Source organism: Nerophis ophidion, linkage group LG12, assembly GCF_033978795.1.
Source record: "Nerophis ophidion isolate RoL-2023_Sa linkage group LG12, RoL_Noph_v1.0, whole genome shotgun sequence".
Taxonomy (NCBI): Eukaryota; Metazoa; Chordata; class Actinopteri; order Syngnathiformes; family Syngnathidae; genus Nerophis; species Nerophis ophidion.
In genome coordinates this window covers 28,844,234-28,871,859 of record NC_084622.1, presented here as the reverse complement: position 1 = coordinate 28,871,859, position 27,626 = coordinate 28,844,234, and the positions used below count along the sequence as shown (strand labels likewise).

Genomic DNA, 27,626 nt, shown 5'->3' with positions numbered 1-27,626 from the left:
TGTTTTAACCCTATGTGTTTTCAGGCAGACGATGCCCACTTGGTGGTGTTCTGTGAGTTGATGGGGGTGCCCTGTAAAGAAATGGCCCACTGGCTCTGCCATAGGAAACTCAAAGCAACCACAGAAACATACGTCAAGTGCGTCTCCAAGACAAATGCAGTAAATGGTCGCGACGCCCTCGCCAAACACATCTACGCCAGAATTTTCAGCTGGATTGTTGGCTGTATAAACAATGTGCTCAAATCTGCTGTTAAACAACACTCATTCATCGGTGTGCTGGATATTTATGGGTATGTTATCATCTTCATGTTTGTACATTTTCCACGTTTTCTTAACATTTTGTCATCTTTTACCAGGTTTGAAACATTTGACATTAACAGCTTCGAGCAGTTTTGCATTAACTATGCCAACGAAAAGCTCCAGCAGCAATTCAACCTGGTATATTCCCTATTCTTTGTCTTCTATTGTCCAATAAAACCAATATTTTTTACATTGATTACATGATCGCTATGTGCTGTACGCCTGCAGCATGTCTTCAAACTGGAGCAAGAAGAGTACATGAAAGAACAGATTCCGTGGACGCTGATTGATTTCTATGACAACCAGCCATGCATCAATCTCATCGAGGCCAAGCTGGGCATCCTGGACCTTCTGGATGAGGAGTGTAAAGTACAGTAAAATAATTGTTACCTTTTTTGACGAATCTTAACTGACTTCCGTTTGATACAGTGTTTAGATGTTCAGGCGTCTCTCGCCACATCGTGCTTCTAATATTACGTCTCCACCACATTGCGTATGTTTTTTGTTTTTTAAAGCATATTTTGTCTAATATTTTCCCTAAATTAAGCATTTTTAAGCATAAAATGGCTAAACTGAATTAAATACTGCAGTAGTATTGGCCACTAGTTGGGACCAAACCCATCAGATCTGTATTGTGGAAGGATTAAAAAAGTAAAGGTGACCAAAAGGTGTTATTTCATGTCTAGAGGGCTCTCATAATGTTAAAAATGTATTTTAAAGCTAGTAAACTTAAAATAAAACTACATTTAATTTATAAATAATGGTTTTTACTTAGCGGAAATTCATTAATAGCAGTCTAATCGGAACCAATTAACAGCAATACATGAGGGGTACTTTATCATTGTAGATGTTTTTAAATACCGGTAATTTATTTATTGTTAATAATAGAGAATGCAAACATTGATAATTGTCAACAATGTAATTTTTTTACCCTTTCTATAATGTGAGAATTTAAAAAAGCACATCTTTGTTAAATCTTTTAAATCTTTTTCAACCAAGATTTAACCAAATCTGATCTAGATGCCATATTTAGCAGCAATATTAAAATACCATGGAATGAAATAGAGTTAAAATCTTCTAATAATTATGATTACATTCTCAAAAATGTTGACATTTGTTTTCAATATTAAAAATCAAAACGTTAAACGAATATACTATATAGTGGTGTACACGGTGAACTATTTCATAAATGTATTGCATGGTCCACTCATTTTTTATTAATTGTGATTATTATAACCTATAACTAATAAAAATTCCAGAATTACTATTTCATGAAATATTAATATTGTGAAACATTCAACATTGTAAGCAAATTAACTGCTTTTATTTTTGCAGGGTCTTGTCAGCCGTTAAAGTCTCTTTAGTTTTGATTTCCTGAAATAAATTAACTTTGCGCACTATGCCAATGTATTTCTCATTTGTTTCTCCTGTGTAATGATCAATCTCTACTCTCAGATGATCTCTGAATGAAAGGTAACCAACCTCCTTCAAACTATTCAGAACATACAATATTTAGCCCTTGGCAGCGGTCCGTACTTCCTTTGCGCTCTTGTTTTTATAAGTCTTTTCCACAAGGAGAAGCCTGCACATTTGTCAAGAGCAGATACAGAGTAAGGCAGGAGGTGATTGGTCATTTCTGCCTGTTTCCATAGATGCCCCAAGGCTCTGATGGCTCATGGTCCCAGAAAATGTACAACACCCTGTTGAAGCAGAACGATCACTTTGACAAACCCAGGTTATCAAACACAGCTTTCATCATCCACCACTTTGCAGACAAGGTACTTAGAGACACTTCTTACCATTTGCGTGTGCTACCTACTTAGAGACGAAATAAAACATTCTATTAATTCATTTTGGAGTCCTCTTCAAAAAATTGTTCCATACATTGCATCATTTCCCCTTTGCAGAATAAACAGAGTTGGAATGAAATGATGACTCAAACGTTCTAATGAAAAGAGTGCCATTTAGTTCTATTGCCAATGGCAACGTTTACTGTGTTCACCATAATATTTGTATTATGCAAGTATTTTGTCTGGCAATTTCAGAATGGTTATTATTATGACCTTTGCTCTTTTTCCACCCCGAACCGTGTGACGTGGTTTTTTGTGCCCAGGTGGAGTACCAGTGCGACGGCTTCCTGGAGAAAAACAAGGACACAGTCAATGAGGAACAAATACATGTGTTGCAAAACAGCAAGGTGATCATTTTGAAGCCACTGATGTGGTGTACAATGTACAATTTCCGTTCTCATTATTGCAATGAATGCACAACCTTAAATCAAATGACGTCTTGTCAATGCCTATTCAGCTGAGGGTTTGGTTTGAAATTAGTTGTAATGGGCACACACCCTGGCATTGTTCTGCCAGCACTATTGCAGGAAATACTGCACAGTACACCCATACGTAAGTACAAAACTCTGCCATCTAGTGGGCAAACAAAAATGGCTTTTTTTTTCCCCTGCAGTTTGATTTCTTGCTGAAGCTGTTTGAGGGTAATGAAAAAACCACCAGTTCCTCCAAAAGTATTACTGGAAAATCTGGTCGCTCACAAAGAGGTAATAAGAAGACTGTGGGAATGCAGGTGAGGTCAGACAGAGGCCGGAATTAATAGTTCATTTTCAATTTTCAAAAGGGAAAACTGTTACTGAAAATGTTTTTATCTCAATATATTTTTTGTGTTGTTTATCGCCCCTTCCTATTCAACTTTGTTCAGTTTCGACAATCTCTACATTTACTGATGGACACACTTAATGCTACTACTCCTCACTATGTACGCTGCATTAAACCAAATGACCATAAAAAACCATTCAGGTAAATAGGACCCTTTTGCTCTTGGAATGAAAACAAAATGGCTGCATAGAAATCAAACTCTCTTGTGATGTGTTTTATATTACATTAAGCTTGGACCCTGAGAGGGCAGTGCAGCAGCTGCGAGCTTGTGGCATCCTCGAAACAATCCGAATTTCGGCAGCAGGATTTCCATCCAGGTAGCTTCTTAGCAGCTCTGTTTGTGAAAACGAGACCCAGAAATAAGTTTTTAACGAATGGACTTCTTTTTATGAATGTTGCAGATGGACTTACCAGGAATTCTTCAGTCGGTATCGGGTCCTCATGAAGCAAATGGATGTCCTCCCAGACGGAAAAGAGACCTGCAGAAATGTCCTAAAAAAGCTCATCCAGGTGTTAATTATCATGGAATCTCTTTCCCATGTTTTATATCATTTGTTGTATAAATATCATAAATGCTATGTTGTTTTGGTTCTCAGGACCAGAACCTGTATCAGTTTGGTAAAAATAAGATCTTCTTCAGAGCTGGCCAAGTGGCCTTCTTGGAGAAGCTACGTTCTGAGCAGCTGCGTAGGGCTTGTGTCAGCATCCAGAAGACTATACGCTGTTGGTCGGCACGTAAAAAATACCTGAGGATGAAACAATCTGCTAACACCATACAGAGACATGTGCGGGGTCACCAGGCACGCTGGTGAGCCAAGAGATTAACAACAAGCAAAATATAAAAAAAGTGATTTAAAATGGTCCTTTGTGATTGCAGTTATGTTAATTGTCTGCGGAGAACAAGAGCAGCTGTTGTCATTCAGCGCAATGTTCGAATGTGGGCGGCAAGGGCACGCTACCACAAACTACGCTCTGCATCTGTTGTCATTCAGTGCTTCTTCAGGACATATGCAGCCAGAAAGCTCTACTATAAGGTAATTAATTGAATTGATCAGACAATGTCATCATTCAAAACTGTACACTTTGATGAAAATTTCAGTTAACGATTAAAACAATTACAAAAATGACATTAAAACAATCAAACCTAATCAAACAATGCAAGGTTTGACAACGTACTGTCTGGACAGAAGTATTAAGACTAGAGCTGTCAATTTTAACAACTTAACACGTGATTAATCACAAAAAAATATTGCATTAATCATGTATAAACACAGATTATTCACACATTTTATTTTGACCATTCACGCTCTGTTACCTGAACTGTGGATAAATGGGTTATAAATGGGTTGTACTTGTATAGCGCTTTTCTACCTTCAAGGTACTCAAAGCGCTTTGACACTACTTCCACATTTACCCATTCACACACACATTCACACACTGATGGAGGGAGCTGCCATGCAAGGCGCCCACCAGCACCCATCAGGAGCAAGGGTGAAGTGTCTTGCTCAGGACACAACGGACGTGACGAGGTTGGTTCTAGGTGGGATTTGAACCAGTGACCCTCGGGTTGCGCACGGCCACTCTCCCACTGCGCCACGCCGTCCCTATGATGACCTGAAAGACGTCAATGGTTGTTATATGGTCAATGCATACGCCAGCACAAAGATGATTGAGGAGACCCCGGCCGGCTGTTACCAAGTTTTCAACAAAAAATGACTTGTATTCAAGTAAAACATTTAAAGATGTTCCTGTATGACATTCTGACAATAAAATCGCATTTCTATCCAAATATTGGGCTAGATCATTTAAATTATGCAAGCAAGTAATACCCGAATAATCATGATTAATCCAAATTCCAAAGGGAGGGGGGGGGTAGTCTGATTTTAAAAAATATAATGTTTTGAACTCAACCCTGTCAAACACCATTGGCATGACCTTCAACAGTGATGGTGAGCCATACCTTCATTAAGATCTTTGACCTCACAAATGACGCTTTGCAGAATATATTAAAAATTCTTCCCAAAATAGTGGAAGTTATAAGGGAGTGGACTATTGACTCATCTTGTATCAATTTTTTAGACTTAGACAAACTTTAATGATCCACAAGGGAAATTGTTACTTCGTGTTGCTCTAGTGTCCCAATACTCATGTAGTTAGTTGTGTCAAAGTTTTGAAGTTTGTCTTGTCATCTCTTCCCAGTTGGTGTATGAGCAAAAGGCTTTAGTTATTCAGAAGTGGGCAAAAGGCTGGCTGGCCAGGAAGCATTATCAACGCACTCGGGCCAACATCATCCTGCTGCAGAGCTGTGTGCGACGCATGATGGCCAAGAAAGAACTGAAGAAGCTCAAAGTAAACGCGCGCTCCGTGGAGCATTTCAAGAATCTCAACGTTGGCATGGAGAACAAGATTATGCAGTTGCAACACAAGATAGACGAGCAGGTGAGAGTTTTAGTATTATATTATTATAGTATTATATTGTATGATGGGATAGCAGGGCTGATCACAATGGATTGAGGAAATATTGTCGAGTCACAACCTGGGATTTTGTGGTTTGTGCCTGGCTTAGAGGCATCTCGCCAGTGCAAAGGAAGTAAGCTATTATCTATCTAGCAACCAATTTGAACTTCCTGTTGTAGGTCCTTTTTTAAATTACAGCAGTACTTCGACCTACTAGCCCATTACGTCCGTAACTCGGAATACTCATATTTTAAAGCAGCCCTGCCCATTGAAATTAGTTAGAATACATTTAATCCTTGCTTTGCCCTCCCAAAATAACACAATTTTATTATCTCACAAACATCCATCCATTTTTTTACCGCTTGTCCCTCTCGGTGTCGCGGATGGAGGCTGGAGCTTGTCCCAGCTGCCCTGCCTTTTAAAAACTCAAACATACTGTTAAGATAGGAAATATTGTTTGAAAAACAATACAATAGTAATGCAAACAGGGAACATTAAAAAAACTATTGTTTTATGAATTTGTAACTGGGTGGATACGTAATGCAAAATTCCCACGGCCAGCATGCACATTAACGATGCATCACCTGTATTTTGTAATACATTATTAATATTGCACAGCATTTACCTCTTCCAGCAGACTCAAGAGGACTTCAAACTCCTTTCTAAGTTTGTTATGATTGGCGTCTTGCCGTCTCATTTGGTCCAACATGTACAATAAGCCAAGTTACTGAAAAGGAAAGGCTGCTCAGTAAGACAGCAGCAGAAGATAGCAGCAAGTAATGGCGTTAAAAAGTTGGATGTTTTATTTCTAGTTCTGCTCGCATCCACAATCCATGATGTGGTAGAGAAGAGTCAATGCTTTTAGGGCGATGTGCTGGGAGAGTTACTAGGGAACAGCGAGGACAGCAAGGACATTTCCGGTTCGTAGTGGCAGAACCGCTTCAGGTTTGCAAATTAAGCTGAGCTGCGGCTGGAGGAGCAAGCATCAGCAGCAGCAGGATGTCGGTGGGAGATGGACCGCAGCTAAATGTTTGAATTCTAACGCTTGGAAAACAAAGTTATTTTGATCTGTAGCTATAAGCACTATGTGTCAAAGTCAATAATTATCTATGGCCCCTGGGATGATATTTAATTAGTATTAGAACCGGCCCGCAGACCACAGCCCTCTGCAGCTTTTTTTGCACTAGGAATTTTCAAAATGGGGTCCCAGGTACCCCATCAAGTCATAAAAATTGGGTCCCACGGTACATTTTTGGGGTCTACTTTTGTGTAACCGTTTTGAAAACAAATGATATATGTATGCATTATCCTGCTATATCTCACATTCTATATTGTGTTTTTGAAAAAGGTTTTCATAAATGTTACTTAATTTATTCTAAATAAAAATACAAAAGAAAAAAAAAATGATGCATCCCCCGAAAGGGACAAGCGGTACAAAATGAATGGATGTAAATTCTTTCAGTTATAAACATTCATTCACTTTCTTCTTTCCTTCATGGATCTAACCTTTACCGCTGCTGGTATTTTTTTTTTTAATGTCTCTTGTAATATTTTCAGATTTTTTTTTTTCTATTTTTGGCCAAAGTAAGACAAAGCAAACAATCTGAATTTGTGTTTATTTTTTAGTTTTAATGCCATGATTTTCATAATCCGGCGCGCGTGTGCACAGATTTTCCTCCATGCGGCCCCTGAGCTAAAATGAGTTTGACACCCCAAGCCAATGCTGGCATGTTAGACTTGATTTTTTTCTGACAGATCATATGGTCTTCACTGTAACATTAGCTCCGCCATCTAACTGCTTGTAACTTAAATTATCTTCGCAATTTAAAGCATAACAAAACTTTAGAGACACCTCGTATCTCAAAATAACCGTAAATTAAGGTACTTGTAAATTTAGGTATTTAATGTCAGTGAATATTTGAGTTTGCAGCCCATTGAGTTTGCAAATTGTAGTCATGCAATTTAGTGCAATTTAGAACTATTGGGAACACAGCTCAATAAATTGTTTTATAAATGCCTCACAATACCCCTCAAGCGTTTAATTTGTGCCGTAGGTCACCCGGTAGCAGCCACAGTATCCCTTATTTTCCCACCCTGAATGATGTCAAATATGTGCGTGAAATACCAATGTCTTCCGTAAGAAAAACAGAGAAAACTTGATTTGAAATGCGTCGTAATCGGGTGTTGTCGTCACATCACATGCACACCATGTGTTTGCTTGCCCCTGCAGCACAAAGAAGTCAGCGAGCTCGGCGAAAGAATGAATGCTGCAGCAAAGACCCAAGCAATGGAGCAGGAACGACACTGCAAAGAGATAGAAAACCTTCATCGATCTGAGCAGCACGCCCAAGCTAAGGCGAAGATGCTCCCCTCGCTTCTGGAGCAGCTCTCCTTTCTTCAACAGGAGCTGGAGAACACTTGCAGAGAGAAGGAAGTCCTGGAAGAACAGAGAAAGATTGATAAGGAGCAAACACAACTGGTAAGCCTGCCACTGCAAACTTTAGTTGAGTTGTATTGCATGGTATGATTGTCATTGATTAGTTACGTAATTTTTTGTGTACCCTGAATTCAATGGGTACCCAAATGAATGACAATGAATGTTGTCGTTGTCTTTAGCCTCAACTAAACAGTTTGCTTCAGAAATTTTAGCCAACGTAAATAACATTATAATATTACCAAATATATATATATTATCAAAGTATTGTTATAATATTTATAGCAGTAATTAAATATTTCACTTTTGAGGTAATATGTTCAAGATCTAATACGTCATGTTTCATGAATTATAATTTCTATGTTTTTGTTTGTCTCCTTCCTTTTACTTTCAGGTGGTGGAGGAGCTGAATATGAAGAACAGCTTGTTGAGCAATGAAAAAGAGGACCTTGACAAGCTCATCCAAAAACAAACCCAACAATTGACAGGTAATCTATACACAATAGGTATTGTGTACCAGAACATACTTTTAAATTAAGTAAAACAAAACTGTATTGTCAGACATTAAAGGCCAGATGGAAAACAAGGAACAACTAGAGAAAGAATTAATAGAAGAACGCTCCCGGTACCAAAGGCTGTCAAATGAACATCTGCATCTTGAGGAGCTACATAAGGACCTGAAGGAAGAACTGGAAGTCAGAATTGTAATGAATATTGATGTGTGGTTTGTGTTTCTTACAATAGAAAAACGTAACTGTTCATTTTATAGAGTTCAGGGAAGGAACAATGGTCACCAAGAAGTCAGAAGCCGGAATCGGACTACAGCAGTAAATCTGCTGAATGTAGTCCCATTTTAGGCTCAACTTATGAACGGACCAGCACAGTGGACAAAGAGGTAATGTTGAAGAATTTAACGTGTACATATCTTCAAAACGTTGATGTACGTTTACGGTTATAATCCAGCTGCACTTTTAAACACCATCCAATCAGTCTTTTAACATTTGTATAAATGTGAGCAGAATTTACCTTTTTGAAATAATAAACAGCAGCGAGCACTTTCCATCAGTACAAGCTTCCAAATTGTATACATGTTCTAAATAAATTTCAACCCACCACAATGTGGTATGTTTTGGATGATATTTAATTGTTTAAACTTATATGGGCTGCTTTTAACATTTACACTGATGTCTAGGGTGCGCTAACTTTCAATGTATTTTAAGCATTATATTCCACCCTGGGCTTCACGGTGGGAGAGGGGTTAGTGCGTCTGCCTCACAATACGAAGGTCCTGCAGTCCTGGGTTCAAATCCAGGCTCGGGATCTTTCTGTGTGGAGTTTGCATGTTCTCCCCGTGAATGCGTGGGTTCCCTCCGGGTACTCCGGCTTCCTCCCACTTCCAAAGACATGCACCTGGGGATAGGTTGATTGGCAACACTAAATTGGCCCTAGTTCGTGAATGTGAGTGTGAATGTTGTCAGTCTGTGTTGGCCCTGCGATGAGGTGGCGACTTGTCCAGGGTGTACCCCGCCTTCCGCCCGATTGTAGCTGAGATAGGCGCCAGCGCCCCCCGTGACCCCAAAAAGGAAATAAGCGGTAGAAAATGGATGGATGGATATTCCACCCTCTTACATCTTCTAGGACGTAATAAGGTAACTACGTACGTATGAAACACGTGTATGCGCTTTAACTTTGGGTGTTGTTAGCTAATAGCAATTTGGATAGTTTGCATTAGTTGTCAGTGAATATATATTCTATCATGACAACAACATGACTGTTTGTTGCTTCTCTTGGCCGGCATTTGTGTGTGCGCACGCGCTCCATGCGTGTACTTGTTGGTACAAAAATGTATTACATAAACTTAGTAATTCTGAAAAGTATAGACAGTTTTGAAACAAATGTGTTAGGTTAAACCACTAATAGTAACATAAGATGTCGTCATATTTTTTGGGGCAAAATTTAACTATTGTGAGGCAGACGCACTAACCCCTCTGCCACCGTGAAGCCTGGCAACAAAGTTCCTGCAGTCCTGGGTTCAAATCCAGGCTCGGGATCTTTCTGTGTGGAAATGCGTGGGTTCCCTCCGGGTACTCCGGCTTCCTCCCACTTCCAAAGACATGCATCTGGGGATAGGTTGATTGGCAACACTAAATTGGCCCTAGTGTGTGAATGTGAGTGTGAATGTTGTCTGTCTATCTGTGTTGGCCCTGCGATGAGGTGGCGACTTGTCCAGGGTGTACCCTGCCTTCCGCCCGATTGTAGCTGAGATAGGCGCCAGCGCCCCCGCGACCCCGAAAGGGAATAAGCGGTAGAAAATGGAAAAAAAAAAAAAAAAAAAAAATTTAACTAGGATCAAGTTGCAAACAGCCCCTTTAATTACTTATATAATTTTTGATGCAAGTTGAAAGATCAAAATCTAAATGTTGATCATTTTTTTAGATATTTTGACTATCCACTTCACTGGCCTACTTTTTGAACTTTTTTCTTGAAAATATTTTTCTCTCTTTATTTCTCTTTTTTTCTTTTTTAAACCACCTGGACTACTGATTTTTTTGTTTTTGTTAGCCCCCTTCAACTGTAGACCTGCCACTCCTTCTGAAGCTTCAGAGAAGAGTTCGAGAATCGGAAAGGGAAAAACAATCACTACAGCGGCAGTTAGACGAGAAAGAAGCCCAAGAGGAAAATGTAAGTCCTCATCACTTTTTTAGGTTGCTTTCATTCACATTTGCATTTTTTACATTTCCTGTGTATTTTTCAACACAGTATGCAGAGGAAGAGAAGACCGAGCTGGATTTGGAGACACTGAAGGTATACCATTGAATAAAAAGTCCATATAAACCTAAACATACATTTTGTGTAACAGTCAGTAGTAGAATCCCAAAAAAGGATAGAATGGTATGGAAAGAATGTCGGAAAAACATGTATTGTATGTCAAAATTCTGAGCGGAAGACTAAAACAAAAGTTGCAAAAAAAAAACGTTTTGTTTGATTTAATTCAGCGTCAAGAGTTGGAATCCGAAAACAAGAAGTTAAAGCAGGACTTAAGCAAACTGCGCAAGTCTCTGACCAGCGAAAACAGCGAACTGATGCCCCCTGCTGTGGGCTCTACAACTTACGGCATACTGCTGGAACAACTCACCTCTTCCAATGAAGAGCTGGAGATGCGAAAAGAGGAAGTGCTTCTTCTCCAGTCACACTTAGTGCGCCAAGACGCTATGAAATACAAAGTAATGAATTGATTTAACTTGAATGGTATTGAAATATTTGCTGCCTTCCCTAATCTTTGCTTATAAACGGCCATCTGCAGGATTCGGCAATCGGAGAGGGTGTGAAATTAGAACTTGGTGACCTACCCTCATTCCAAGATCTTGATAGGTAAAACCAGATGCCTCTTTACCTTAAATTTAACCAACGCTGGCAAAAAAGTGGTAATTTATGATATTTTACTCCTAGGTCCACAGATATCCATACACTCAATGAGGATGGAGAGCTGTGGCTGGCTTATGAGGGCTTGAAAGAGACCAACAGGTGTGGGGTTTGTTGTTGTTTGCTGACATAAACTACTGCATAACTGAATAGTATGATTTTGTATTTCAGGATTCTGGAGTGTCAGATGCAGACACTGGAGAAGCAGCACAGGGAGCAGAACGAGAAGCTGCAAGATGAGGTGAACACGTTGAAGGAGGAAAAGGAGCAACAGCAGAAGCTCTTGGCTCAGACTTTGGTTCTGCCTGAAGATGCTCGCATTGAAGCAGGCTTGAAGCTGGAGATCACTCGGCTCACTAATGAAAATCTGGTGGGTTCACTTCCTGGCTTTACGGAACTTGCACTTATCTGCCTTAATCGTGTCTATGGAAAAATATTATCCTATTGGCACATTCACTGGCCACTAATGGGTACGATTTGAATGCTGTCTAAAATAAGAGCTTTTTCAAACAATGTACTTTTACATGTATAATAATACTTGTTGCGATACATTTGAGACTGTTTATTATTTATGTTGTAGTTTGAAGAGTTGTTTTAAAAATCTTGTATCTCCCATAGTTGAATAAGTAAGTATGCAATTTTACATCGCGTCAAACTACAATAACAAAAAATACATTGTTAAATTGGAAATGCAGTGCCGTAGATCAGTGGTTCTCAATCTTTTTTCAGTGATGTACCCCTTGTGAAATTTTTTTTAATTCAAGTACCCCCTAATCAGAGCAAAGCATGTTTGGTTAAAAAAAGAGATAAAGAAGTAAAATACAGCACTATGTCATAAGTTTCTGATTGATTTAATTGTAAAACAGTGCAAAATATTGCTCATTTGTAGTGGTCTTTCTTGAACTATTTGGAAAAAAAAATGTAAAAATAACAAAAAAATTGGTGAAAAATAAACAAGTGATTCAATTATAAATAAAGATTTCTACACATAGAAGTAATCATCAACGTAAAGTGCACTCTTTGGGGATTGTAATAGAGATCCATCTGGATTCATGAACTTAATTCTAAACATTTCACAAAAAAATAAATTTTTAACATCAATATTTATGGAACATGTCCACAAAAAATCTGTCATCACTGAATATTGCATTGTTGCATTTCTTTTCACAGTTTATGAACTTACATTCATATTTTGTTGAACTATTATTCAATAAATATATTTATAAAGGATTTTTGAATTGTTGCTATTTTTAGAATATTTTTAAACTCTCATGTACCCCTTGGCATACCTTTTAAGTACCCCCAGGGGTACGCGTACCCCCATTTGAGAACCACTGCCGTAGATGACTAAAAAGTTTCATCCCTGACGTAAGCTCTATTTTATCATGCATACCAATCTGCAAGTGGAGTGTAGTAAATTACAATTTCATCAATGTGAGACCAGTGGTGTCCAAAGTCTGGCCCCTGGCTAATTTTTGGTTTATAAAGACTTAAAGGATCAGGACAGCACTAAATAAATAAAATATATGGGTTTTATGAGGAAAAATATCAGATATAAAGCTACTATACTTAAACAAATAATACAAAACTGAGACATACTGTAGGCTCTTTTTAATTAATGCAATATACGGTTTAGCAAGGCAAGTTTATCTACAGAGCACATTTTTGTGCACAAGGCAATGTAAAGTGCTTTACAGATGCATAAAATTACCATAAGGCGAAGAAAATAATGACTAAAATAGACTCATCATACAAATTATGAATTATTTTATTATAATTGAAGAGTGAAAATAATGTGCTTTTAGATGTAATATGTACACTAAAATAAAAGTATTTTCAGCCTGGATTTGAAAATAGCCAATGTTGAGACTTGGCTCACATTTTACAATCAGAGATTTACTTTGGCACAAGACTATAAAGACACTTGTACGCAGGCAGAGCTGTTTTAAAGCTTATTCTCTGAGCCCCAAGACACCAGTGCATTGACATAAACCAGAAGTCGCCAACCCGTTGATCGCAATTGACCAGTCCATCTCTGGGACCCTACAGGTCGATAGCGAAAATATTATTAAAAAAAAAAAGTATTAATATAACATTGATGCCACCTTGATATACTGTGGGAGTGCCACAGTGATCAGCAGACCCCAAAACAGGCATGTATTTTAACCCCTGAACACACTCGCACACCTCTGCTTCTCTCTCTTCAGCCTCACATCCACCGCTCTCAACCTCGCGGCCACACCTCTGACCGTGGCTACACACCACACTCGCTTGTCTCGCAAACATGCATGGCATGACGTGCACAAAAATCATTGAGCTGACTGTTGTGTGTGTGCATGTGCGTGTCTGTATGGAGTGTGTGTACCCTCAGCGCAATACAAAAAAAACACCAGCAAAAATTGGGAAGTTGGCAAGAAGCACAATGAGAAAAATGTTGACAGCCAATAATAACAGCACAAAGCTTAGTATTTAAAAAATAACGAACAACTAAAATAGATTTATATATATATATATATATATATATATATATATATATATATATATTTACTGTATGTGTGTATGTATGTTTATATATGTATGTATATATATTTATTTTTGTATATATGTACATGTTTATGTATGTGTATACATGTAAATTTATATATGGATGTTTGTATATGTATATATGTATGTACATGTAAAAATGTACGAATATCTATATATTTATATATATGTATATATCTATATATGTATAACTGTATATTTGTGTACATATAAATGTATGTATATTTCTGTATATGTATACATGTGTGTATATGTATATATATATATATATATATATATATATATATATATATATATATGTATGTGTGTATATACATATGTGGGTATGAATGTATGTATGTATGTATGTACATTATATATATATTTATATACATATGTAATAATCTATATATAAATATATGTTAGTATGTATATATATGAAAATATATATTTTTATATATGTATATATATATATATACATATAACATATATGTCATGATATATTTATGTAATTATAAATATGTGTATGTGTATATGTATTATATATATATATGTAATTATATATGTAATATATGTAATTAATATATGTAATTACATATATATACATACATATATAATTACATATATATATATAATTACACACACACACATATATATATGTGTATATATATGTATATATATATATATATATGTATATGTATATATATATACATGTATATATATATATATATGTATATGTATATATATATATATATATATATATATATATATACACACACACACACACAGTATGTATGTATGTATGTATGTATGGGCAGCAAGGTGGAACAGGGGTTCGTGCTGGTGCCTCACAATAAGAAGGTACTGGGTTCTGTCATTCTGTGTGGCGTTTGCATTTTCTCCCTGTGACTGCGTGGGTTCCTTCCGGGTACACCGTTTTCTTCCCACCTTTAAGGACACTCACTTGGGAATAAGGTGATTGGCAACACTAAATTGGCCCGAGTGTGTGAATTTGAGTCTGAATGTTGTCTGTCTATCTGTGTTTGCCTTGCGATAAGGTGGCGACTTGTCCAGAATGAACCCTTATGTTACCTTTTGTTAGGAGGAATTTTTAATACAGTCCCTGGAATGTACTGTAAGCCAGTAATGTGTGGAAGAAATGTTCGGATTTAAAATGTCAATGTTAAATATTTTTTTCGCCTAATTTGGTTGTTATGTATACTGTTTTTTGGGGGTGTGTGAACATGGACTTTGCGCTGTTTCTAATACTGTATGTCTGCATATATTCAGGAACTCATGGTGCAACAAGACAAACAAGACAAAGCTATAAGCAATTTGAAAAAAGAACTGCAGCTCTACATGAACAAAGTAATACAGTTTGAAGGTAAACCTGTTGCATTGTAAATTTGTATTTCCTCTTGTGCCTCTGTTGACAGTTATTATACATGACTTGTGAATTATCATGCTGTTGTGTCCAGCTAATCAAAAGAACACACACTTAATGACAAGCACTCCTGCCAAAGCTGTGAGTATTCCACGCAAAGAGAAGGAGTACCAGGGAATGTTAGAGTACAAAGAGGGTGATGAGAACCGGCTGGTGAAAAATCTGATTTTAGGTATGACAAACCTGTCTTGCTCAAAGGACTGATTCATGCCATTTATTTTGGGAAATGCATGAATGTAAAAAATGCTGTCTTCTCTTCTCAGATATGAAGGCCCGTGGTGTTGCCTTAAGCTTCCTCCCAGGACTTCCTGCTTATGTCATCTTTATGTGTCTGCGATATGCTGACCATGTCAATGATGATCAGAGGGTCAGCACATTGCTGAATTCTGTCCTCTGCAGCATTAAAGGAGTCATTAAGGTGTAGTATTTATCTTCTAGTTTTACATCCGCTGGCCACTTTATTGGGTACACTTATGTAACAGATGCCAGCCAGTGTGGCCGTGCGATAAGTTGTGTAAATGTAACATTTAGCAGATAGTTATATGTTGCATATATAAAATTAAATAGAGAGATGTAGTGTATAGACCAGTATCAAAAGTCGAGATTAGGCTTGAAAGAAATGTTGTGCTAATGACACTCAACACAGGTTTGCAGACAAAAACCCAAATACATACAAAATACAATACAGTGATTACATTGTGAACATCTAATTCAGTCTCCATGCCTGGAACAACAATATTTTAGTCCATGGTCCGAATGGTCAGCGTTCTTATGGGCTCCAAAAATAAAAAGAGAAAGAGAGCTCCTTCCACACCAACAGGTGACCACTTTCAGATTTCAACCTGATGGGCTTGCAGCTCACCCTCCAGGTGTTTAATCCAGGACTGCAACGTGTCTTTCAATGTAGTCTTTAAACCTGGCCAGCGAACATATTCAGTCGTCTTGTTCACAAAAGTAGCCGTGTTTTTGTGCATAACAGGCAGCAATATACAGCACCAACCCAGAAGTAATGGCCGAAATACCAGCTTGAAGTCTTGTGACAAATGGCTCTCTAAAATATACCGGTACGAAGTCTAGCTATAGTTTGTAACATGAAAGACAATGATACACTGAGGGCAGCACGGTGGAGGAGGGGTTAGTGCGTCTGCCTCACAATACGAAGGTCCTGAGTGGTCTAGGGTTTAATCCCAGGCTGGGGATCTTTCTGTGTGGAGTTTGCATGTTCTCCCCGTGACTGCGTGGGTTTCCCTCCGGGTAGTCCGGCTTCCAAAGACATGCACCTGGGGATAGGTGACCCCAAAGGGAATAAGCGGTAGAAAATGGATTGATGGATGGATGATACAATGATATATAATGATACAAAGTTACATAAGATTACTGGGGTTACATAAACCTCACTTACCTATGCCCTAAGACAGGGACATCCACCAGAATGCTTAGGACCCAGGGTGTCAGACTTCTCCCTAACTATTAGTCTTATTTTGTATAGTCTGGGGACCCAACATCCTCTACAATAGACATTTAATTTTGGTTTATTTATTTTGTCGGAGTTACAGGAGCGCTCTGCTGTTTTTAAAGGCCTTCTGCAAAAAAGCTACTCAAATAGCATCTCTTGTGTTTTTTAAGATCCTGCTGCAAAAATTTGAGTCCCTCACAAGTTTTTTTCAATTAAACTCATGGGCCACTGAATGGCCCAAATAGTGAAAATGAGAGGACCTAAAATGAAACCTTGATTAACACTAACTACTAGTATAACTTAAAAATGTGAGCAAATGACTGCTGACTGCATCTAAAGTAAATACTCTTAATTACATAAATCACATAACAAAAAAATGTGCACCTTCCAAAAAGAGAGGACTTAAAAAGGCGCCTTGGGAAACTCCTCAGTTAAGGGAATCACAAGTTATGACCTCAGTAGCAAGATTATGATATTATGATAGCAAGATTAAAATGTCAATGAAAAGATTTGCCAATTTGTGTACATTTAGTCCATGAGCCAGACCATCAGTTGCAATCAATTTAAGTCGGAAAATTCTTGTTACTATTTCATTATTCCTTTACATGTCCAGATCATTGATTAATAGGATAACCTTTGCGGAAGAGTAGCTTAATATTTATCATGCATTCGCTGTTTTGACCATAAAAATGCCTTATACACGAATAATGGCCATTTTCCAATGTTGCAAATTTTGTAATTTGTGTGCCACTACTGATGATTTAGATCAACTTTGCAGTTGCAGAAAGGCCCTCCAGATAGTATTTGTTTGCACCAATAGTTGGCGCTAATTCCTGTGGGTGCATGAGCGAGTGACGAGGAAACTCCTTTTAAATACTGCTGTTAGCAGGAAGTAGTAGAGGTCTTTTGTGAATCACATTTTATAGGTAACCTTTTTAATGTTTTTTTTTTACACATTCAAGGTTCAGAAAGCCAAGATGTCGCGACTAAAGATGACATTGACAAAACATTTTATTGTTTCAGGGGGCAAACAGACAAACCTATTATTAAAGGAATTAAGTTAATATTGGCAAACTATAATAAACCCTAATAATCTGCAAAAAAATTCATTATCTGACTTATTTGTATGGTTGCCCAATAATTTTGCAGATGATCGCCTGTACTTACTGAAATCACTTCATGAGACATGGTTGCTCAAACCAGCGAGAATCTGGTCAAAAATCTTGAAGATTCTGCTATCAGCTGTACTAATGACACCTCACCTCCAAGCGAGTGTCACCTAGTGATCTGGACACCTGGAGGCCATTGATCAAGGCAGCGAAGATCAGAAATCATGTAGGCCTCATGGACACAGCCAGAAAAATACCAGAAGGGGAGTGACCGCAGGTGTTGTATCAGAGAAAATGCAGGAGTGTCTTCACTATGAAGAAAACTATTGGATGCGCAGGAGTCAAAGGTGCAAGCTGAAAGGAGTTAAGCAAAGCAGCATGAGCTACTGCAACCAGCTCAAGGGTTCTTGAGGAGAAATGTATATCCTGTGACCAAGCCAGGAAGTACATTAAAGGTCAGAAGACCAATGAGAACCAAAACTGTTAAGGCCGGGGAGCTGGAGAAGCAGGTCTTACTGGCAGAGACCATCCCCGAGCCATCTGCTACCATCATTGATGGGATGAGCCTGATTCAGAAGATGAAGGGTAATGACCAGACCTTCTCTCAACTTGCAGACACAGCTATGACTCAAATCCTACATGAAGTAGCCAGAAGACAGAGAATAATGTGGTCTTTGATGTATATTGGGAGGACTCAATCAAAAATGCAGGGAGAGCAAACAGGGGGTGCACCACAGGAATACCGTTCCAAAACATTGCACCAGATCACCGAGTACAGCAATGGAGAAAGTTTCTCACCCACTCGGCCAACAAGGCTAGCCTTAAAAGATTCCTGTTGTCTAAGTGAATAACACCAAAGCTGAGGCATAATTGATCTGAGTTGCTCTTTACAACAGGAGCACTTAAGTGTGTTTAAGAATTTGCTACAAAAATGTTTGTCTCCTACGTTTTAAACTCAACTCAAGTTCAGGTATGCTGTCACTTCTGGGGTGGATTTGGCCTCCGGGCCGCCAGTTGAATAGATCTGCCTGAAGAGTATTGCTGTATTATGACTTGAAAGCTTTGGGCGTTTTTAGCTCATTGGCTAGCACTGTTTAACTTAACTTTCTCTGTATCACAAATGTATGCTTTAATAAAGATAATAATGTTCAGTTTTGCAAACAATATGTTCATTATTGTGGTTTGAAAGGGTGTATAAATGCACCCTTACTTAATATAATAAATCATGCAGGTCAGGTAGTACAATAATAGACACAGCGTTGATTTAGTATCTCTAATTAAATTGATTATAATTAGAGGGTAGTCTGGGCTTCTTTGCTTCAGCTGCTGCTCCCGCAACCCGACCTCGGATAAGCAGGGGAAAATAGATGGATGGATGGATAATTAAATTGATCTCATTATTAGATGATACGGGTGTGCCTAATGTTTTTTGGCACCGGTGTAAAGGTGCATTGAAGCACAAAGTGTGTTTACTGCATGTGACATTAGTAATTGTTGTGTATTTCTTTTTCTATAGAGGAGAGGAAAGGATTTTGGAGTGTCGTCTTTCTGGTTGGCCAACACGTGTCGACTACTTCATTGCCTGAGGCAATATAGTGGAGATGAGGTGAGCATTAGTGCGCTGGAAAAAGTTACGTTCAACCAACACATTGAACATGCAAAATGTCTGCGCAGACATTCAAGACCCACAACACTTCAAAGCAGAACGAGCATTGCCTGACCAACTTTGAACTGACTGAGTACCAGAACGTGTTTGGCGACCTAGCTGTCCAAATTTACCGGCAGCTCATCAAAAGCATGGAAGACATCTTGCAGCCCCTCATAGGTGACATAAATCATCCTACATGCATCCATGTTAAGTGGTTTGACTGTGTTTTGTCATGTGCAGTGTCAAGCATGCTGGAGCAGGAATCCGTCCATGGTGTTCTAGGGTCCAAACCAACAGGTATGAGGAAAAGGAGTTCAAGTTCCCCAGAGGAAGAGGCTGTTACAGTGGAAGTCCTCCTGCAACAACTTGGACACTGGCACATCACCATGTGTCAACACGAGATGGACTCTGACCTTATTAAACAAGTGGTCCGGCAACAGTTTTACGTCATATGTGCTGTTACCCTGAATCAACTGCTGCTAAGAAAGGATATGTGCTCCTGGAGTAAAGGCCTGCAGATCAGGTATTGGCATACTGTTGTTATCGATAGACATATAAGAATCCGTTGTATATTCATTGTAAACATACAGATTGGGTGAGAACAAGAATTTTGCACATTCTACGTAAGTGTGATGCAATATACTTCTCTGAACACTTTAATACATTTACTGTATAGCCAAAATAATACCTCTCATAGTACATGAATACAATATGTTCATTATATGTTTATATATTATGTTTATTAGTGTATATCAGGGGTGTCAAACATACGGCCCGTGGGACGGATCAGGCCCGCGAACAGGTTTTTTCCGGGCCGCGGGATGAGTTTGCTAGGTATACAAATTAACCTGAAATTTTTGAATGAAAGAAACAGCTCTTCTACATGTGTCTACTGGATATTGCAATAGCAATTCTTTGTATCTCTGTAGCTGATGGTACATATGTACAAAAAAAACACATGATGTTAGTACATCATTCGAGGAAAATAATCAAACTACATACATGGCATACTGTAATTTGATTTTGATATTTTTTTTTATCTTGATTCATTGAAAATGAACACCATTAAGTTGACTGATGAACATTATCACATCATTTAGTCAGAAAATATATATAACGACAAATAAAGATAGAATACTATTAACCGCAACATGTAAGTGTAAAAAAACAACAACAATATGATTTGTACATTTTCAGAATGTGCTTCTTCTATTTTTAAACACAGAAAACAATCTGAAGGTGTCTTTATTTTTAAGTTATCGTGCAGGGATTTTACCAGTCCGGCCCACTTGGGAGTAGATTTTTCTCCATGTGGCCCCCGATCTAAAAGGAGTTTGACACCCCTGGTGTATATAGTTGTCTTTTGTCACATTGCTGATTAAATATTGTGACTTCACCACATCGTGTTTTGTCAAAGCACATTCCACAATATTTTTTCCCTAAATTAAGCATTTCCAAGCATAAAAATGGGTAAATGAACTAAAAATATCAATACTGCAGTAGTATTGGCCACTGGATAAGACCAAACCAATCAAAGTAAGCTGTTAAGTATTGTGGCCACAGATTGGCGCAGCCACAGGAAGCATTACTATATTGGATTAAACGAGCATAAAGGTGACCAAAGGCTGTTAATTCACGTTTAGAGGTCTCTCATAATGTTGAAAAAAGTATTTAGACGGTCACAAACAGTTTTTCATGCTTAAGCTATGAACATAAGGGATTTATAGTTAATGATTTCTACTTTGCGAAAATTAATTTATCGCGGTGATGTCCGGAACCACTTAACAGCTATAAAGGAGGGATTACTGTTTATTGTTAGATTTAGGCAAACTTCAATGATAAAGGGAACTTTCTTGGTAGCGCAAATACAAGAACAAAAGACAGAAAGCACACTCTCAAAAGCACTAGAAAAGAGAAAAAAATATGAAGAAAAATAACTATACAAAAGGAATAGAAAATAATAAGAAAACAATAGAATGGGTATAATTTAGAAGAGAATACATTAAACAGGGTTCACCTTGTGGTTAGGGAGTCTGCCCTGAGATCGGTAGGTCGTGAGTTCAAACCACAGCCGAGTCATACCAAAGACTATAAAATGGGACCCATTACCTCCCTGCTTGGCACTCAGCATCAAGGGTTGGAACTGGGGGTTAAATCACCAAAATTAATCCCGAGCGCAGCCACCGCTGCTGCTCACTGCTCCCTTCACCTCCCAGGGGGTGGAACAAGGGAGTGGGTCGAATGCACAGGATAATTTCACCACACCTAGTGTTTGTGTGACTATCAGTGGTACTTCCTTACATTGTTATACTGTAAATAGACTACATAGGAACTATTGTGGTGAATGAGTATTATATTATTCTTTATTGTATGTTATCTTTATTATCTCTCAAGGCATATTTTCTTATATAGGTCTGTCGTCAAAAATATGCTTACTTGCCTATAAAACGTAATGCAGTATTATTAGTTTACTACATGTAATTCAACAAACGTATAACACAGCCTGATTAATTTTCTCACTGCGTCTGCGCTCAGGTACAATGTGTGGCAGTTAGAGGAGTGGCTGTCAGAGCGGGATATGTCCAACTGTGGTGCCAAGGAGATGTTGGAGCCTCTTGTACAGGCCGCACAGCTTCTGCAGGTCAAGAAGAAGACCGAGGCTGACGCTCAGGCTATTTGCAACATGTGCGCAGGCCTCACGACTGCACAGGTCCATCATTATTCCCTACTGTGTGTTTTTTCCAAATACAGTGCCGGTTTGTTTTGATCACCGCTTGTTCTCCGTTGCAGATCGTTAAAGTATTGACCCTTTACACACCTGTGGTTGAGTTTGAAGAGCGCGTGACAACCACCTTCATTACGACCATTAAAGTGAGTTGTTATGATGCAATCACGTGCACTTTTACACTCATATGATTAGTAACTTCTTTTATTCTGGACCTTTTAGGACATTCTGAAAGACAGGGAGAATTCCTCCACATTGATGATGGACGCTAAGAAGATATTTTCTGTAACGCTTTCTTTCTCACCGTCCTCTGTGGCCCTTGAAACCATCCAAATCCCCACTAGCCTTAACTTGGGCTTCCTTCAACACATCTAGAGATAAACAGTGCATTTTCCTGTTGATCGTTTGTACTAGTTTATACGTAACTGTGCCCTATGAAAGTGGATTTAAAGTACCAGTGGAGTTGAAAAACATGTTGCCTCTATTTTGAAGCTATTGTCATTAAGTATCGGATTAATGACACCAAAAGACTTCCAAAGTTTGCGAATAAATAGGTATGATCCAAATAGTATAAATCTCACAGAGATTCCCGAGCCAATTCAGAGTTAATGAGCAAGTCAGTCATGTGATCTGTGACGAAGAAGTAGGAACTACAGATCCCATTCACCTCAACAACAATGCTAACCAATCAGATGTGAGAGCCAACGACGATTACTCTGGGTAAAATGATTATCCAGAACCTTGTATTTTCGAGACCAAACACAAAGAGGACTAGCAATAAGTTTTAGAAGCCGAGTGTTAAACGGATGTACTGTAGCTTTATTGAAACACTAGCATCAGCAGCATTGATAGGTGCTAAACATAAAAACTAACCATAATAAAAACAAAACACTTATTGTCCAATTTATGTTCACATAATCCTGTTTAGATGAAGAATCAATCACAAGCCTCACAAAGGGTTTAAAAAAAGGTTGCGCAACAACAGTCTTTTTCGCCAATCTCGGGGATGTCAAAGTCTACCAGCCTCTCGGCCCAAGGCCACATTTGTCTACTATTAGGTGAGCGAGGCATGAATTATAATGTAGAATTCACTTTTAGCAAGTTTGAGATGAAGCAGAAGCAGCCTCTGCCTCAGTGTGTCAACAATAGATAGCAGCGTAAGCTAGCATTAGTTTACTGCTATCAATGCGCCGCTAAAATAGTCAGTTTACGCTGGCGCATATTCCAATATCACTCATATTTGAATAAAGGGGAACTGCACTTTTGTGGAATTTTACCTATTGTTCACAATCATTGTGAGAGAAAATAAATCCAAATGTATTTTATTTTAAATTTTTGTTTGGTTTCCTAACATATAAAAATCAGCTTGTTCTAAGTGTAGCAATGCAGGTAATGGATCAATCATTTATACCTCTAAATCACTTTAAAAAGGCATTTAAAAACCATCAACAGAACTTCACCTGTACAATAACCAAGCCGTAGCGACATTGTTATTGTAAGAGCAAATATGGAGGAACTATTTTTCTAACGTAGAAACACATCGGCGTGCCATACGGTATTAGCCATAAAAGCTAACTACGATAAGATAGCTTCTACAACAACAGGAAACGCGTTTGAGTTAGTCATACACAACACTGCGATACGACACCAATTTGTACTGACTGAAAAACATGAAAAATATCTATCTGTAAAGTATTAGCCCACATTTCATGTTTTGTTTGTACACAGCTGAGATAGCCAGACAGCTGTGTTGTAATACCACACATGGCGCGCTGCGTGTATCATGATCGATATTAAAGTGACTCACTCGATGGACTGTTGTTTTATCTGGTCCAGCTAGTGGGAGATGTTATCTGTTGATTTTGGGTAAGCAATCCATTTATGTCAAAATAACTTGTCTCCAAGTTCCATGTTCATAGCGTCAAAATTGTTTTCACCTCACTCTCCTGGCTTCCGTCTGCTCCAACGTCTCACTCTTCCTTCGTGCTGGCTTCTATGAGCAGCAGTATATCTAGTTTCAAAAGTATGAGGTTGTGAATCCTCATTTGTCCAAAAGTAGTCGTTTTCGTTGTCTGTTACCAAGTCTGCCAAGATTAGAACACACACTTGTGTTTGATCCCGGAAGTAGGAACACAAGTTGTTGCAGGAAGTTGGAAATGCGCTGCTATGGAAACGGAATATTGAACATATTACATATTGTTATGAACATGTCTGTTACTACATTATATATAGACTTGCAGTGTGTATATATTAAACGTTGATGGAGGTGTTTTGAAGTGGTTTTAGATGGCTTTGAAGGCTACAAATGTGGCTCCCATTAGCTGCATTTTCCAAGCGTTTTTTTTATCATTCTTAAAATCAGGAGAAAAAAAAAGACTGTTCTTGTCTCTCATGAGTGCGAACGATAGGCAAAATTTCAAAAAAGTGCAGTTCCCCTCTAATATTCAGGTCACGACACGTAAATAGATTGTTTTTGGGGGTGTTTGGATGTCTTCTAGAATGATTTATGGGCGCAATTGAGGGCCCTTGATTTGTTGACTCAATTGTTAACTATTTATTTACGCGTAAAATGCATAAAAAGGACTGTGTAGGAGAGACAGCACATATATTTCAATGTTTGCAAATTTCCAGTATGACTGATCTAATAATATGGTGAGAGTGCAGAAGCGTTACTACAGTGACGTAGCATCTACGAAAATTGCCGAAGATATTCGAAGCACAATATTCAAAATGACTAAATTTGTGGTATTTTGTGATGTTAAGATGTTTTTTTCACATACTTTTCAGATGGTAAATACAATTGGATATGGTTTAATGTAAACAATGAAACACAATTAGGTATATAAAGTAAACTTGTTTTTCCACTCCGCTGGTACTTTAAGCAGATGTACGCTCTCTTGTAGCAAAGTATTTTGCTAATTTTGGTTCATAAAGTATAATGTACCTATTGTTTAACTTTCCTATATGAACATGTGACCCTTTTGATAAATTCAAAAGACATATTTCTCTAATATTTCGTTTAAGTGGATTTTTACAATATTTTTGAAAGGGTTTGGTATATGCTTCAAACTTAATTTAAATGAAAAAATAGTTTTATTTTGTACTCGTTGGAAGTTATTTATGCTACATTATTTAAGAGGGAAGAAAAGTGAAATATTTGACAAGTTGTTATAAAAATGCTGAATTTTCAATAAGTGCCATTCTGATTGTTTTTGTTTTCATGTTGTTTTGTGATTTACAGGCAGCATTTTGATTATGTTAAAGTCAAAATCTTCCAGGAAATAAGCACGACAAATCTAGTCATCAGACAGGTTTGTGCATTCCAAACACGATCATGCCCTTTTGCTAAAACAGTACACAGTTCTCAAATCTCTCTCATATTCCATTTAGATTTTCTACCTAATACTTTAAAATCCAACAAAGAGATAAAACAATCAACATGACATAAAAGTAAATTATGAATAAATAGGAGCAGAAAGAAGAGAAACATGTCTATCAGCTCACTAATATGTGTACACACGCTTGTGTGTAGTGTCATCTGAAAAACATACTCCTTTTAATATAAACCCCCGGATGAGTTTTTATGGTATTTGCATCCGGATTCCAACATTGTGGGATCCTTGAACAAAAAAGCGTGCCTCCCCACACTCGCCGCTGTCACACGACAGGTGGGCGGAGTCTCTATTCACAGTAGCAACAGGTGAGCACTCCCTCCCGGAAAGTGATGCTTACAAAAAAAGACGTCACAAACCGGCAGCAGAGGCATGTAACTTTCAAAATAAAAACACGGATATACCCTGGTGCGGTGTTGAACACCACTTAAAATACAAAACTGTGAAAAGTTGAAATGATAAAGCAACAAATTAACAAAAGCAATTACTCATATTGATGAAACCCCACTAAAACGCCTGGTCAAAGCAGTAATATACTTGTTTTGAAAACGTCGCCGGAAACGAAGCGTTAAAGTTGTTAACTTGAATGATGATTCCGCAGTAGAAAGAAGAACTCGTTGAGGAAAGTTGTCGGTAATTTAGGAAGCACTGGAATAAAAAAAGGACATTTAAATAATGCCAAAACATGGCGTTGGTTCAGCTATACACACGGGTAAGTGTACACCACTGGCTAACAATGCACTACAGATTAGGTTTATCGGTTGAGTTAAGAGAGACATATGGAAACTATGTACGGTATTATGCTTTTGTAATTTACTTGGAGTCAGAATGAGCTGGGATTAACTATATGTACCTTTGACTTCGCTCTCTCTCTCTCTCTATATATATATATGTGTATATATATATATATATATATATATATATATATATATAATATATATATATATATATATCATATATATATATATATATCAATCAATATGTATATATATATATATATATATATATATATATAACCATTTTCTACTGCTTATTCCCTTTTGGGGTCGCGGGGGGCGCTGGCGTTTATCTCAGCTACAATCGGGCGGAAGGCGGGGTACACCCTGGACAAGTCACCACCTCATCGCAGGGCCAACACAGATATAGATATATATATATATACATACATACTGTATATATATATACATATATATATATACACACACACACACACACATAGATAATGTGTCTATATATATATATATATATACACACACACACACACATACATAAGTATATATATATATATATATAGATATTCTCAGTGGCGGGCCGTGCGTTTCCCACCTAGGCCTTCTGTGCTGTCCAACTTCAATATCCGTCAAAATACCATAATTGACGTAACGACATGACCATTGCTGGAGAAATACTATACAAGAACACATTTAAGCCCTACTTGGCATTGAAGCACATCAACTATGTACAAAACTGGTTATTTTCTGGCGCATTTAAAAATCAATTAAAACGCATCAGCAATTAAAACATATCTTATGTGGTACTGTCAAAATTAAAATTGCAGAAAACATTTAGCAAAAAAATTATATATTTGAACTCACAATTAGAAAGACCTATTCGAAGCCGTATAAGCCAGAGGTACCCCTCGTCTTATGCGAGTGGAGATGCCGAGCATTTCCCTATCTCATCGCTGGAACGGCTGAGCTGGCTTCCAGAGTTGGCTGACATGGCCTCACCATATGTAGATTCTCTTTGAATATCCTTCTTGAAAATGGCCTTGCAAATATATATCTGCCACCTAATCAACGTTTTTTTCTCCTTCTCCGCTATCCCGCTCTGGCTATGGCGCAACACTTCCGGCTTCCTGCTGAATTGAAACTTGTGAATGTACAAACCCCGTTTTCATATGAGTTGGGAAATTGTGTTAGATGTAAATATAAACGGAATACAATGATTTGCAAATCCTTTTCAACCCATATTCAATTGAATGCACTACAAAGACAAGATATTTGATGTTCAAACTCATAAACTTTTTTTTTTTTTTTTCAAATA

General features: G+C 37.9%; 2 protein-coding genes and 1 long non-coding RNA gene across 7 annotated transcripts in view; 2 read left to right on the top strand and 1 right to left on the bottom strand.

The window, feature by feature from the left end:
- Nucleotides 1–25,382, top strand: part of LOC133563252 (unconventional myosin-Va-like) — a 34,527-nt gene extending 9,145 nt beyond the window's left edge. For 2 of the 4 annotated variants that reach the window (XM_061917279.1, XM_061917280.1), the window contains 31 exons: nt 25–290; nt 357–438; nt 529–669; nt 1,953–2,078; nt 2,414–2,497; nt 2,764–2,880; nt 3,013–3,110; nt 3,200–3,286; nt 3,371–3,479; nt 3,566–3,777; nt 3,847–4,003; nt 5,169–5,408; nt 7,657–7,905; nt 8,255–8,348; nt 8,422–8,564; nt 8,630–8,755; nt 10,423–10,542; nt 10,621–10,665; nt 10,857–11,084; nt 11,165–11,232; nt 11,311–11,385; nt 11,455–11,653; nt 15,097–15,190; nt 15,285–15,422; nt 15,514–15,668; nt 19,332–19,421; nt 19,490–19,640; nt 19,704–19,986; nt 21,999–22,173; nt 22,254–22,334; nt 22,411–25,382. In XM_061917279.1, coding sequence (XP_061773263.1) covers nt 25–290; nt 357–438; nt 529–669; nt 1,953–2,078; nt 2,414–2,497; nt 2,764–2,880; nt 3,013–3,110; nt 3,200–3,286; nt 3,371–3,479; nt 3,566–3,777; nt 3,847–4,003; nt 5,169–5,408; nt 7,657–7,905; nt 8,255–8,348; nt 8,422–8,564; nt 8,630–8,755; nt 10,423–10,542; nt 10,621–10,665; nt 10,857–11,084; nt 11,165–11,232; nt 11,311–11,385; nt 11,455–11,653; nt 15,097–15,190; nt 15,285–15,422; nt 15,514–15,668; nt 19,332–19,421; nt 19,490–19,640; nt 19,704–19,986; nt 21,999–22,173; nt 22,254–22,334; nt 22,411–22,563 — 4,386 coding nt within the window. In that variant the 3' untranslated portion in view covers nt 22,564–25,382. Of the gene's footprint in view, nt 1–24; nt 439–528; nt 670–1,952; nt 2,079–2,413; nt 2,498–2,763; nt 2,881–3,012; nt 3,111–3,199; nt 3,287–3,370; nt 3,480–3,565; nt 3,778–3,846; nt 4,004–5,168; nt 5,409–7,656; nt 7,906–8,254; nt 8,349–8,421; nt 8,565–8,629; nt 8,756–10,422; nt 10,543–10,620; nt 10,666–10,856; nt 11,085–11,164; nt 11,233–11,310; nt 11,386–11,454; nt 11,654–15,096; nt 15,191–15,284; nt 15,423–15,513; nt 15,669–19,331; nt 19,422–19,489; nt 19,641–19,703; nt 19,987–21,998; nt 22,174–22,253; nt 22,335–22,410 lie in introns of all 4 variants that reach the window. The other 2 variants (XM_061917278.1, XM_061917277.1) reach the window with 2 other exon arrangements.
- LOC133563255 (uncharacterized) lies at nt 35–27,626 on the bottom strand. Its single transcript, XR_009809022.1, has 4 exons — nt 27,176–27,626; nt 3,381–7,863; nt 3,194–3,303; nt 35–2,437 (listed from the first exon to the last, which is right to left on the bottom strand). It is a non-coding gene; the product is annotated as an uncharacterized LOC133563255 (long non-coding RNA).
- myo5c (myosin VC) overlaps nt 26,142–27,626 on the top strand; it is a 44,456-nt gene continuing 42,971 nt past the window's right edge. For both annotated transcript variants that reach the window (XM_061917282.1, XM_061917281.1), the window contains exon 1: nt 26,142–26,292. In XM_061917282.1, coding sequence (XP_061773266.1) covers nt 26,266–26,292 — 27 coding nt within the window. In that variant the 5' untranslated portion in view covers nt 26,142–26,265. The remainder of the gene's footprint in view (nt 26,293–27,626) is intronic.